Source organism: Hyperoodon ampullatus (genome assembly GCF_949752795.1).
Source record: "Hyperoodon ampullatus genome assembly, chromosome: 2".
In the NCBI taxonomy this organism is placed as follows: Eukaryota; Metazoa; Chordata; class Mammalia; order Artiodactyla; family Ziphiidae; genus Hyperoodon; species Hyperoodon ampullatus.
In genome coordinates, this window is record NC_136915.1 from 113,000,641 (window position 1) to 113,014,625 (window position 13,985).

Consider the following 13,985-nt stretch of genomic DNA (forward strand, 5'->3'; position numbering starts at 1 on the left):
TGGGTCACTAGGAGCCCCATTTCAGGGACCCCTAACAGACAAGTTCAGTTAGTATTCCAGGCCAGCCTGGCTGGCCGCTTAAATTTCCTTGCTGTTGGGTTTTCCATGAGCTACAGTCAAAAGGGCCCAGAGTGCGGCTCCTTGCCTTCCACCTCCAGTGCACCCGTCCCTAGGACCTCTTGTGTGCAGCAGAGGATTCCTCTGGAAACACCCCTCCACCCCTTCTCCAAGATACCCAAGGAAATTGGCCAGTTTGATGTCCCAGAGGCAACAGCTGATGCCAGAAGTGACCCATCCCCCCACTCCAGTGATTTCCGCCTCTCACTCCGTGTCAGGCTCTCTGCTAAGTACTTTACATCATGTGTCCGATCCCCATTTTACAGATGAGGAAACTGATACTCTGAGAATACGCCCCAAGTTCCAAAGACAGTACGTGGCAGAGCTGGGATTCAAACCCAGGTTGGTCAGCCTGTTTCTCAGCCTCACATTTCCCCTGCTACCTGTCAGCCAGGCTCACCTTGGTTCATATTCTTCTCCCCATATGTGCACACACGCCCTCCTCTCCTGTCAGAGGGCCAGGTCACTGGCCTATCTCTCTGAGCCTGTCCCTCAGAAAGAACCAGGTCTCCCACCTTTTAGGCCTCGTGCCATCCTCAACCCAAATCCACGGGGGAAAGTGAGGCCCCCTATTCGCCTCCACTGCCAACCACTGCAGTCCCACAGGTACCGTGCCACCCAATGACTCTGCCATTCACTCCAACACCTCCTCAGCCACGGACGCTTGGGGTGCGGATGGGGTTCAGTCAAGACAATGTCTTTCATTTTTTCCATCTTCTTTATTAATCAAATGATACAAAACCATAATTCTGTAAATGCCCAAGCACCCAGCTGGTCCTCTCACTCCCAAAACTCACCCTCCTCAGCCTCTCCCCCACCCTGCTCTCTCTCTTCCCCTGCCCTAAGCCTGGGAGACAGGGTCCTGAGAGGAGGCTGGGGCAGAGCTGGGGGCAGGGAGGGACAGCACTGGACAGACAGCTTGGGTTGGGGAAGAGATTAGGAGGGGTAGGCTCGTAGAGACCCTTTTTAGAACCGAATATCCATTCCTACTTCCACCCCCTGCAAATCAGTTCCCATAGCTCAGCTCCTCTCTGCCCTTCCCCCACTACTAAATGACTTGGCCCTTACAGCATCTTCAACCCTCCAGCAGCCCTCCAATAAATCCCTGGCCCCAGCCACCCCCTGAGCCTCCCCCAGGTGGGGACCCCTGGACCCATTAGCCCCACGGAGCTCCCAGGGATGAAGTACACAGAGGCCCCAGGAAGGGCCATTATGAACCTGAACCTTGCAGAGGTGAGACAGGTGGGGCTGGGGAATAGTGCGGGGGTGGTGGAGAGAGGAGTTTTATTTCCAGGCCCCCCAGGCTCTGGAGGCCTCCTTTCCCCAATATCCCCCCGCCGCAGAATTCCAGGGGAAGGTTTTCAACTCCCCCGGACAGGGCTCTCCAGCTTCACACTCTTGGCTGCTTCTCCAATCAGCTCCCAGAAAGTCCCGAACGCCAGTTTAGAGTCGTTACAGCTGCCCAAGTTGGCAATTTTCTCTTCCAGCATACAGTTGTTCTGAAAGGAGGGAAGACACCACAGCTCAGCCAGGCAGCACCTTCCAATCTTCCCACTCCGCCCTGCCCAGGGGCAGAAAGCAGGTCCTTGAGCCTACCTGGCACTGACAAGGGGAAGGGCTGGGGTTTGCCAGTGCCAGGGGCCTCGGCAGTGTGGGTGGGGTCTTGGAGTACTTGCTTGGGAAGTCAGGGTACTGCCTGGGGCGGGGTCCACTCCCTCAGTACCGGCATGAGGTGGGGCAGCTGCTGGGTGACCAGGTCCCGTAGCTCGGAGGGGGTCAGCGTCTCCTTCCCACCCTCCACCGAATACTGGTGGAAGTTCTTGATCAGGGTCTCGATGGCCCTCTCCACGTCACTGAATTCCTGGGCATCCTGAGGGCAAGGGACATGGCCCATGTTGCAGAGGCCCCACCCATCCTATGACACCCTGCTTCCCCAGGAGCCCGGCAGACCCAACAGGGCAGAAGACAGCTGGCAGGCACGTGGGCCCTCGCCCACTCCAAAGCCCAGCATCCAGCCCGTTTGCCCCCACTGTCCTCTGCCCTGAGCCATGTGTTGGACAAGGCTTCCTCCCCACCTCCCCCCAGCCTCCAGGCAGAGCAGGTCCCAGCATGAGACCCAGGCATCCTCTTCCAGGGAGGGTCCATCTGCATCTCCCTGTGTAGGCACCAGAGAGGGTTCAGGTCTCACAGGCAGGGTCTGGAGTGCAGAGCAAGGCCAAAGTGAGGGGGCAGAAGTCAGTGAGGGACGTAGACCCTCAGGGTGAAGGAGAGGAGAGTGGGAACAGAATGGCCAGGAATGAATGGGCCCACCTGTACGTTGGCTGACCCACACTGTCCCATGGTGCTCGATGCGCTTGGTCCTTTGGTGAGAGTTTTGTCGTCCTACAGCCGGCCCCAGAGGAGCTGATGTCTCATGATCTGCTCAGAGGAGGGGGGAGGCTGAGCTAAGGAGAGAGCTCAGCATTTCTTTCTCAACTATCCCCTTTGGCTGCACCCCAGATATTCTGTGCCTCACCCAGGGGGTCAGAGCCAACTCCACACAAGCCCCGTCCCTGCCCAGGCTCCCGGAGCTAAGGTCACAGCCCCCAGGCCAACCTATTTAGAGGGAATCCCTTGAGCCTCACCTTAGCCTCCTTCCTCCCACCCCTTCCAACCCCCCACCCCTGTTCCATACACACACACACACACACACACACACACACACACACACACACACACCAGCCTCCAGGGCCTGGCCCCCCAGACCCTCCCCTGGCCGACTAGGGTAGGATAGGTTAAGCATGCCCTCTGGACCGGGGACAGCCCATTTTGGGTGAAAAGCCCTGGGACTCCTTACCTGCTGGCAGCCGCTGAGACAGGACTGGAAGAGCCAGTGCACCTGAGCTCAGCTCTTATACCTGGGGGAAGGGAGGGGAGGCAGGGGGCTGGGCCTCATCCGAAGCCAGCCCTGCTCCTGCAGCCGTCCGGGCAGTGAGCCAGCCGCGGGGGCCCCACCTCCACTGGCCGCAGCTCCGAGAGCCCGCCCCGCACCCAGGCCACGAGGAGGGAACCATGGAGAGCTGGGTCTGGGATGCCCCTGGCCCCAGACCAGCAGGCAGAGTCCAGGGACGATAGGGAGGGGAGGCTGGGGTGGAGGAGGCTGGAGAGGGAGGACTTGGAAACACTGTGGCGTGGAGCCTGGGAGGAAAGGCCTGGAGGAAATGTAGGACAGGAAAGGGTTCTGAGGGGGCTCTGAGTCAGTCACCAGGAAAGAAGGAGAAGCAGAGGCTGGTCAAGGAGGGTTTTGTGGCCTTGAAGGAATGAGGGACACGTGGGTTGAAGTACTTTAATGTGTCACACACACACATTCCTCCCCTCAAGGCCGATTTAGATAGCGACACTCAAGCCTGCCCAGCCTTGCCGAGTCCTAATGGCAGAAATTTGGGTCAGAAGGAAGGAGCCAGAGAGGGGCAGCCTGGTGAAGGGGGCAGACTGAGTGTTGTCCTGACGTCCTTTCAGCTCCCCGCAGCCAGCACGCACGTGTGGGAGGCCCAGATGGGTTATCTGTCAGCTAACAACCTCTCCAAACTGGTTGGGCTACCTGCTCCTCCCTCCCTCAGAATCCCATGCCTTCCCCAACCCAGAGACTCCACAGCAAACCGCCCTCCCTGCCCCCCCAAATCCAGCACCGGGGATAACATCCCAGGGATCCTGGACTGTAGGTCTGGGGGGAACTCAGCCCAACCCCAGTGGACTTCCCCACCTGATGAGGAGGAGGAAGGGAGAAGGCAGGGGAGTCTGTGTGGGTCAGGAAAGGAGGGGGCAATGCTGAGAGCCAGAGTTCCTGGACTCCTTTCCTAAACTCTGAGATCAAAGCATACCTCCCAGTGCCCCTCTGCGGGTCTCCTTCTAGGGCTCCTATGTACTTTTGGCCTCCACTGGAGTGTCTGTAAGTGTCTCAATGAGGGGGTCCTTCCAAAGTGGCTTATTCTGAGAGTTCTTCTGAGGGGTCTCAATCTGCGGACCCCTCTGAGGCTATCTCGATTTCAGGGTTTCTCCAAGACTGCCTCAGCCTGAGGTCTCTAATGTCTCAGTCTGGGGGTCCCTCTTAGAGTCTCTCACTGTGAGGGAGGCCCTCTGGAATGTCTCAAATGGACCCTCAGAGTCCCACCCTGGCGGTTCCTCTGAGGTCTCTCAGTCCAGGGGCACTTAGATGGAAGGTCTCCATCTAGGACCCTTTCATGGTGTGTGATGGGGAGCTTGTCTCAGAATAAATGTTCCTCTGGACTCATGCTGCCTCAAATGATGGGCACCCGACAGTAAGGCAGTGACAGTCCTTGGAAGGCAGTGCCTGCTGGGCTGCCCCACCCCTGCTCCCTCTGGCGGCAGACAGTTCAAACCACATGCCCCTCCAGCCAAGAAGGATGGGGAGAGCAGGGCTTGGGTGCCCTAAAGTTCTGCTTCCTGCAGCACGACTGCCACCCTCACCCCAGTCCTCGAACCAGAACCCTGTGTTCATCCTTCTGCTTCACCCCTTCTATGGTAGGAGGGAGGAGAGGAGGGTCCAGGGTTCCCAAGCACCCGTCCAGAGAGGATCCCGGTTCATTACAGAGGCTCTGGAATTTCAACCCAGTTCTACCTATTCTTGTCTTTGTGACTTAACCTCTCTAAAATCTGTTTCCTCATCTTTTTTTTTTTTTTTTTTTTTTTTTTGTGGTACGCAGGCCTCTCACTGCTGTGGCCTCTCCAGTTGCGGAGCACAGGCTCCGGATGCGCAGGCTCAGCGGCCATGGCTCATGGGCCCAGCCGCTCCGCGGCATGTGGGATCTTCCTGGACCGGGGCACGAACACATGTCCCCTGCATCGGCAGGCGGACTCTCAACCACTGCGCCACCAGGGAAGCCCCATGTTTCCTCATCTTTAATACAAGACTTAAAAATAGTACCTACCTCAACGGGCTGTGAGCATTAACTAAAATAATACGAGAAAATGTTCAGCCCTGTTCCTGGCACAGAGCAAGCCCTCAACACATGTTCACTGCTATCATTACCATCCAATGACACAAACCCCAGGAATAAGAAAGTGGGAACCAAGCCCAAGCCCCTGAGACCTGGTGGGATATGAGTCACCTCACCTGCCCCAGAGATCTGTCTCTACCTTTCAGATATTCATTCATCAACCATGTATTTATTGAGCACCTATCCTGTACAAGATCTGATGCTGCAGAGTATCTGAAGACGAATAACATTCCTGGTCCTCAAGGAGCTCTTAATTTTTGGACCCAACCTCAGGTGGGGACAGAGCTTTCCCACCCCCTAGTCTCAAGAGAAGAAATCATCAGGGCGGGTGTGAGTAAGAAACATCTGTGTTTCAAGGAGAAAGCTTTATTTGTGGGGAGTGGGGTACTGCCCAGCCCTGCCATGCCCACCCCCATCCCGGCCAGCCGGCTTTACTTCTTTCGGATCTCCAGGGCCTTCTCCTTCCTGATCTCCTTGGCCAGCTCCCCAATCAGTCTCCAGTACTCATTGAACTTGAGCTCTGAGTCCTGATTCATATCCAAGCTCTTCATCTTCTCATCTAAGGAGCCCACATCCTGAGGAGACACCACAGGGAAGAGTGGGGTTAGAAACGGGGGTTTTGACACAGGGAGGGAAGAATTGCCAGTCGCCACTCCCTTCCCTCAGAGAGCACTAGGATCTGCCCCAAACCTTCAGGACAAAGCTGCAGCCCCAACACAGCACTGCCCTGGTGCCCAACTCCAAGGGGAAGCAGAGGAGGGAAGTGGGGAGCCTGGTTATAGTGTTTGCTGTGGTCTAAATATACCCACCATGGCGGATCATGAACCATAAACATGATGTCACTGAACGCAGAGAGGGGAAGAGATGCACACGATGGGCCTTCAACGGCAGGTATGGGTGGGCTCCAGCATGCCGCTGTGCCAGCCCTGGGATAAGCCCAAAGACACTTGGGGAGCCCTTGTAGGCATTGACTCACTCTGACCACCCACAGAGCCTTCTCAGGCCACACTCCTCCTTTACAGAAAGCTGGAGAAGTTCACAGCACTTGGCTGCCCATTTGCATAATCCTAATGCCTTCTCATTCTTCCAGTTGGGTCACTAGCCTGGTAGATCAGAGGAATGGCAAGGACACAAGGTATGTGGTTTCCTACGGGGCCCTTGGCAAAGTCTCTCCCAGCAGACCTGTGAAATCTAAGGATATTCTAAGTTGGACCATGGTGATCAAAGGATTTGTTGCCAGATAAGTAACCACAACCAGAAAGTTGACTGTTGAACGATGGATCCATGTCAAACCAGACAAGGGTGCCTCAGGCAGAGCTCATGCTAAACATTTGAATCAACATTTGGATGAAGGCAGAGAAGGCTTGCCAAATCTATAGATGGCACAAAGCTAATTTATAGAAGAGCTAAACAAGACTTTTTTTAAAGCTACAATCATGCTTATTTATAAAATACTATAAGCATTGCCAGTGGAAGGCAAAGATGCCCAGTGTAACACACCGATGGAGGGGGAAAACATAAAATTAGTCAAGAGAAAGAAATAAAAGGTAAAATTGTTGGGAAAGAAGATGCAAATTCACCTCTTATATTAGCAATTATATAATTGTATACCTAGAAAAAAACGAAAGAGTGATAAAGGTTAACATTTCAACAAGTGTAAGCACTTAATAGTGCTGACTGTTCTGAGCATATGCTGAACATCCTACATGCTTTACATCATTTAATCTTCATAATCTGCTAGAATGAAAGGCTCCTGAGCACAGGGACCTTGTCTGTCTTGTTCACCACCATAATGCCTGTGCCTGGGAGAATGTCTGGTACATAGCGGAGGCTTGTTCACCACTATAACCCAAAGCCTAGGACAGTGTCAGAACAGAACGTAGTAGGCACTCAATAAATACTGACTGAATAAATGCAAGACCAATCCAACAAGAACAGTATTACTATGAGTCCATTTCACAGATGAGAAATGAAGGCTCAGAAAGATTAAATAACTAACCCGGGATGACACGCTAGACCCTGCATTTGAACCTAGATTTGTCTGACTGAGAGCTTATGCTCTTACCCACTAATCTGTATTTCTTCCCCCAAAAACTATTAGAAATGATAAAGTATCAGGTGACAATATTAATACACAAAAACTAATACCAGTTTGAAAATATAATATGAAAGATCCCACTTAAAATAGTAAAAAATAAAATAAAGCACTCAGGAAAAAATGTAGGACTCTATTAAGCTTTTGTGAAGAAAACTGAACTGAAAGATATGAAAGAAAACAAGAATAAATAGAAAAACATACTTTTTTTTTACAGAGAAAGATTCAATAGTGTAAAGATGTCAATTTTCCCTAAAATAATGTTTTTATATAATCCCAATTAAAATATTAACAGGATTCTTTTTAATATGATTAAGTGTTACTAAAATTCTTCTTGAAAAATCAACATGTGGGATCTACTGGTAAAATTCTGAAAAAAAAAACAATAATGAGGGAGAAACAACCCTACAGGTTATCAAAGCATATTTTAAAACCACAGTAATTAAATGAGAATGTTTCTAAATAACTAAAAAACAGATCAATGAAACGGAATAAAGAGGCCCAGAATATATATGGGAATTGAATAAATAATAAGTGGGGTATTTAACATCAATAAGAAAATTTTAATAATAAAATAAAGTCTGGGAGTTTTTTAATAAGTTAAACTGAGGAAGACCTTTCTAAACATGGCATAAAACACATAAGCCATTCAGGAAAAGTTTGACAGATTTGACTACATAAAAATTTTTTATATTCTGTATGGCGAAAAAGACCAAAAACAAACTCAAAGGACGAAAGGGCAAATTACGGGGAAATGTTTGCAATGCACATAATAGACAAAGGCTATTTTCTTTATTTATAAAGAGCTATAATAAATCAATATGAAAAGAAAAACATTTTGATAAAAGAAACGAGCAGTTCACAGAAAAGGCAATATATATGCCTATCAAAAATATTTTTTAAAGTTCTATTTCACTCAGAATTAAAGAAGTGTAAATCAGAACAAGACACCATTTCTACGTATTAGATTGGCAAAATTTAAAAACTCAGTAAGGGCTTCCCTGGTGGTGCAGTGGTTAAGAATCCGCCTGTCAATGCAGGGGTCACAGGTTCGAGCCCTGGTCAGGGAAGATGCCACGTGCGCCACAACCACTGAGCCTGCACTCTAGAGCCCGCGAACCACAACTACCGAGCCCACGTGCCACAACTACTGAAGCCCGCGCACCTAGAGCCTGTGCTCTGCAACAAGAGAAGCCACCGCAATGAGAAGCCCGCGCACTGCAACAGAGTAGCCCCTGCTCGCCGCAACTACAGAAAGCCTGTGCCCAGCAAGAAGAACCAATGCAGCCAAAAATAAAATAAATAAATAAATTTATAAAAACAAAAAAAATAAAATTAAATTAAAAAATAAACACTCAGTAAGACCCATTTTGGGCAAGGACGTGGGAAACAGGCAGTTGCATGCACTGCTGTTGGCCATGAAAACAAGTACAAACTTGTTGGGAGGCAAATTAATAATATCCATAAAAATTAAGAACAAACCTTTTGACCTAATATTTATACTACCAGACATTTATTCTATAAATATTTTCCCTTTAGTATGTAAAGATATATCGATATAAACAACGTTTGCAAAAGGGAAAAGTGAACACAAGAGAAATGTTCATCAATAGAGGATTGGCTACATAAATTTGTGTTAAGCTACGTATTAGAATACAGTACATCATTTTTTAAACTGGGAAAACAGCCTATATGCATTGTTACATTTTTAAAAAGCTATTTGTAGAACCGTAGGTAAGATGCATTTATTCATTCACTCACTCAACAATTTTTACTTCTTTGAAACTTTTTTACTATCTCACTTATTCCCTTAGTATTTTATTGAGCACCTAACTAGGAGTCAGACACTAAGTGCTGGAGATAAAACAGTGAGCAGATTCCTTTCCTTTATAGAACAAGAATGTTTCCTACATGGAAAGGAAGGAAATTATATGTTACTTCTTGGTAACGTAAAATTGTATAATGGAGGCTAAGTTGTGAAGGAAGTGTTCTGAAAGAAAATAGCCCAAGGTAAAGGAACAGAGCACAAGGAGGTGATCTCTGTACTCAGTGGTGAAGGAAGGTCATGCTGAGGATCTGCCATCTGAGCAGAAATCTGTCGAACGAGGAATAAGCCTAGCAGATACCTGGGGGATGAGCATTCTGAACCAGGAGAGGAAAAGTGGAGACAGCATAAAGTAGAGAGTATAAATAACACTCACTGCTTTTGAGGAGTTTTACTACAAAGGGAAACAGAGATGTAAGGCATAGCTGGAGAGAATTATAGGGTCAAGGGAGGTTTTCTTTTAAGACGGGAGATAGCACAGCATATTTGTAAACTGATCAGAACAATCTAGTAGAGACGGAAATTTTGATGATGCAAGAGAGAAGAGGAAGAATTGAGGGCTTCCCTGGTGGCTCAGTGGTTAAGAATCCACCTGACAATGCAGAGGACACGGGTTTGAGCCCTGGGCTGGGAAGACCCCACATGCCGTGGAGCAACTAAGCCCATGCGCCACAACTACTGAGCCTGCGCTCTAGAGCCGCGAGCTACAACTGCTGATCCTGCATGCCACAACTACTGAAGCCCACGTGCCTAGAGCCCGTGCTCCACAACAAGAGAAGCCACCACAATGAGATGCCTGCACACCGCAATGAGGAGTAGCCCCTGCTCTGCACAACTGGAGAAAGCCCGTGAGCAGCTACGAGGACCCAATGCAGCCAAAATTAATTTAATTAATTAATTTTTTTTAAAAAAAGGAAGAAGAATTGAAAGAGTAATGTCTTTAAGTAGGTGAGAAGGGATGGGATTTAGTGCACCAGTGGAGGGGCTGGCCTTAGCAGCAGAGACAGATCATTCATGTTAACAGGAAGGAAGGCAGGAAATGTGCTGATCGGTTGGTAGTTTTGGGGGAGGAAGCACATAGAAGTTTCCTGATGGCTTTTATTTTTCTCAGTGAGAAAATTTCTCAGTGAGAGGGAGACTATGAAAAGAGGTACTAGAGTTTAAGGAGAAAGGAAAACTTGTGAAATAATCATCTGAAAGAGCTGGTAAATGAATTAACTAGGGAAATGTAGAAGAATTGCCAGGTATTGCTAAGGGTCCTGTTGGGGGCTGTGGTTATAGATTTAAACTGAGACAAGTCAACAACATGGCAGTGCATTTTTCTCTAGCCAGATACAGCTGTACAAGCGCAGACACAGAACGGTGGGTTTCACCAACAAGCTAATGAAGCTGAAATGTTGGATTTAACCTGGGGTGGGATTTTGCCAAATAACTAGGACAGAGAGAAAGAGAATCAAGGGAGTTGGGCAAGTGATTATAGTGGTGAGCCTTAGAACCAAGCTGAGTAAAAGGGAAATGAGGTCTCGAGGGATGGTGATGGAAGATGAAAAAGTGATAGGGTCAAGAGACTGAAGTTCCCAGTGGAGTCAGGAAGTCATAGAGTGGAGGAACTAGATAGAGGAATAGAACTGGAGTGACAGGAGGTGGTAGACAGAGAAAGAGAGGCCTGAAATTGGGATTTTGGAGATGGTGCATTGGTAATGACAAGATCTAAAGAATGGACAGGGCAGCAGAGTGGAGGGGCAGGGATGCTGAGGTGCAGGAAGACAGAACCTTTGAAAGTAAGGAGTTGAAGAAATTGAAAGGCCCAAGGACTTCCGTGGTGGTCCAGTGGTTACGATGCCATGCTCCCAATGCAGTGGGCATGGGTTCGATCCCTTGTCTGGGAACTAAGATTCCACATGCCACACAGCGCGGCCAAAAAAAAAGAAACTGAAAGGCCCAGGTGTTGAATAAGTTGTCTGTGTGGATACTGAAGATGACAGTGGCAGTGATGAGAAGAAAAACAGTAAGCCAGAAGCTGAAGAGCTATAAGGTGTGTACTTAGAAGGGTGGCACATGGTACATATGAGCTTCCAAGGAGCTGGGTGTCTTAGGAAGGAGAAGAGGGAATTCCCTGGCAGTCCAGTGGTTAGGACTGTGCGCTCTCACTGCTGAGGGCCCGGGTTTTAACCCCTGGTCGGGGAACTAAAATCTCACAAGCTGCACGGGTGCAGCCAAAAAATAAAAAAGAAGAAGAAACTAAGATCTGGAAGTTGCAATGAAAAGCAAAGAGGTCACTATCTGCATTTCCAGGCCCAGAGGGAGTTGGATTTGGAAGAAGAAAGTTATTATTTGACAAGGCTACAGGGAATGCTGTACTTTCAGGTCAGAGCCTGAAGTTTCCTGTGAGAAGAGGAAGGGAAAAGTCTAAGGATGCAGGAGATATTGCAAATGATAGACTATGAATTTCAGAGACTAGTTTGTGTTTTTTTTTTTTTTAATCCATGTTCACACACTTTTATGTGCCTTTGAATTTTTAGAAAGGATGTAAAAGAAACTGTTAACAGCCTGGGATGATGTGCCAACCCAGAGCGGATGAAATGTAAAGCCCTACCCCATCCTGTGAATAGGAGAGAAAGAATAATCCTGTCAGTTGCATTATTGAGGGGATTCCCAGAGGGGGTGGGGAATAATCACAGACCACTTACAGGAACCTCCTATACTGAGATTCTATGACTCCATTAATTTGGCTGTGTTTTTATTTTTGACAAACCCTTTCCCATAGCTGGGCCTCAGTTTCTGTATACGTGAAGTGAGGAATTTGGACTGTGTTTTCTCTTGGCCTCCTTCTAGCTCTGATGGCCTATGAATCTCCTGGAAGCCAGCTCTGGGTCCAGTCCTGTGTTGGGGAAATGAGACCAGAGGGGCACAGAGAGACACCACGAGAACCCAACAGCAAAATCTGATGGGAGCACAAAGCCCAATACAACACTCGCACTCACACAGACATAATATTACCTAACTATATACACAAACACACACCAGGCAAGAACACCCAGAACCATTTACATGTGCAGTCGTCACACCCTCCTCCACAGTACACCTGTGGTCACCTTATCATGCTCAGTAATATCTCCTCATATACACAGTGTCCCACAGCCACTGGCTCCCAAAACCTCACACCCAGAGACCCCCACCTACCTTGAGCAGGTGAGGCAACTGCTGAGTGACCAGTTCCTTAAACTCATTGATGCTGAGGCTGCCCTTCCGGCCCTCCTGCCCTGCAAAGGTGAAGAAGGTGGTGACCACAGTCTCAATGGCCGCCTCCAGCTCAGTCAGTGGTTCGGCTGCCATTAGGACCCTGGGGATGGAGCTGTTGTCCTCACGGGGCTGACCTGCAGGAGGGGGAAGAAGAGAGAGTCAGGGCAGGCCAGAGCGTCCCTGCCCTGGCGCTGCCACCTCAAGCCTCTGCCTGGAGGAGGCCTCAAGGGGAAGTAGGGAAGGGACAGGGATGCAGGGATGGACCTTGGGGCAGGGGACCAGGCAATGGTACCTCAGTGTAGGTGGGGGAAGAAATGTTCACTTTCAGACACCCCTTCCTCTCTAGGTCTCACAGTCTGGGGGTCCTTTTGAAGTGTCCGTGTCTCAGGGACCCCTGTGTGGTGGTCCCTCAGTCTGGAGACCCCGCTGTCTGGGAGCAGGCTTTCAGTCTGGGGTCCTTCTTTGGAGTCCTCTCAGTCTGGTGGCCCCTCTGTGGGGTTCAGTCCCAAGGGTCCTTTCTTGGAGCTTAACCGGCCTCAAAGGGTCATGGGGTTGTTTGTCTCCAAAGCTTGTTTGTGCAAGGACCTGGGTCTCCACCCGCCTGCATTGCACCCGCCCCCCCCACCCCCCCACACACACACACTGGCCGCTCTTCCCAGCAGAGAGTCCGGGATCTGGCCAATGCCCAGCTGTGGTCAGGGCTGGCTCGGTCTGGGCAGACCCCGCCTCTCTGTCGTCCCGCGAGCCCCTCCCCTCGGGGGCAGCTGGGCAGAGTGCGGAGCCCAGGACCCCATAGCCCTCCCCGCCCCCGTCTCCCAGCAACAGGTCCTGGATGGGGCTCCGCTGACTGCCCGCGCCCAGGAGGGACTTGGTACTGGCACTCACAGCGCCCGGAGTGGAGGGGCGCCGGCGGGGGGGCGGGTACGGCTGGGGCAAGGGGGCATGCCCAATCATCCTCCCTTTTCCCACCCACCCCCTGCCCTCTGCAAGGACTGCTGCTGGATTTCCCAAAGCCATTTCCTGAATCCCAGTCTGAGCCGGCTCCAGGGTAGGGACCTGGGAGCCCAGGGTGGGAAAACTCTCCCCAGGCACCCTCTAGGAGTAAGGGTTGCGACTCACCGGGGCAAGGAGATGGGATGCAGCGAGGCAGGATCCCTAGGGCTGAGGTTTATAAGCGTCCCTGGAAGGAGGAAAGAGCCCCTCCCAAGCCCGGAGGTGTCAAGTTTCCGTCGTGCATTCTGAAGAGAGGAGCGCGCCCAGTCACGCCTCCCGCCCGGCCCTCCCCACCCCAAGCAATCAGGCCTGGAACCCTGGCCCCACCCAACGCAGCCCACCGCAGCCTCCACTTGGTGAGGGGGAGGGCCCGCCTGGAGCTGCCTGGCCAGATCCCATTCAGCAGGCGTCCTGGGGTCCCATCCCTCCCAACACAGGGAGCCTGCTGCCCCACTACACCCGCCCCCTCGGATCTGGAGTATGTATGTTGGGGCGTGGGGAGGCCACTGTAAATTCAAAGAATCAACTGAGGGAGCTCGGCACTGAGAGGTCCCATCTAAGAAACACCACAAGAGGGCCCCTCAGAATGGGGTCCCACCAAGGACCCTGCAGCCCTAGACCCCTACAGAGGATCCAGACTGAGACCCCACAAACAGAGGGGGACCCAGGCCGAGCCCCCCACAGAGGAGACCCTGGATTGAAATCCCGCAGTGGG

At 50.7% G+C, this 13,985-nt stretch overlaps 2 protein-coding genes across 3 annotated transcripts; both read right to left on the reverse strand.

Annotated features, from left to right (window-relative positions):
• Nucleotides 1-816: 816 nt before the first annotated feature.
• S100A14 (S100 calcium binding protein A14) lies at nucleotides 817-3,020 on the reverse strand. The gene is made up of 4 exons (XM_079697084.1): nucleotides 2,954-3,020; nucleotides 2,428-2,535; nucleotides 1,841-1,987; nucleotides 817-1,616 (listed from the first exon to the last, which is right to left on the reverse strand). The coding sequence occupies exons 2-4, from the start codon at nucleotides 2,455-2,457 to the stop codon at nucleotides 1,479-1,481; spliced, it is 315 nt and encodes a 104-aa protein (XP_079553210.1). The 5' UTR covers nucleotides 2,458-2,535; nucleotides 2,954-3,020; the 3' UTR covers nucleotides 817-1,478.
• Nucleotides 3,021-5,462: 2,442 nt separating this feature from the next.
• Nucleotides 5,463-13,505, reverse strand: S100A13 (S100 calcium binding protein A13). Of its 2 annotated transcripts, none has more exons than XM_079697929.1 (3): nucleotides 13,397-13,505; nucleotides 12,218-12,411; nucleotides 5,463-5,689 (listed from the first exon to the last, which is right to left on the reverse strand). In XM_079697929.1, the coding sequence occupies exons 2-3, from the start codon at nucleotides 12,368-12,370 to the stop codon at nucleotides 5,546-5,548; spliced, it is 297 nt and encodes a 98-aa protein (XP_079554055.1). In that variant the 5' UTR covers nucleotides 12,371-12,411; nucleotides 13,397-13,505; the 3' UTR covers nucleotides 5,463-5,545. The 2 variants fall into 2 exon arrangements, with proteins under 2 accessions (XP_079554055.1, XP_079554056.1); XM_079697930.1 differs by lacking the exon at nucleotides 13,397-13,505 and adding an exon at nucleotides 12,570-12,673.
• Nucleotides 13,506-13,985: the final 480 nt, after the last annotated feature.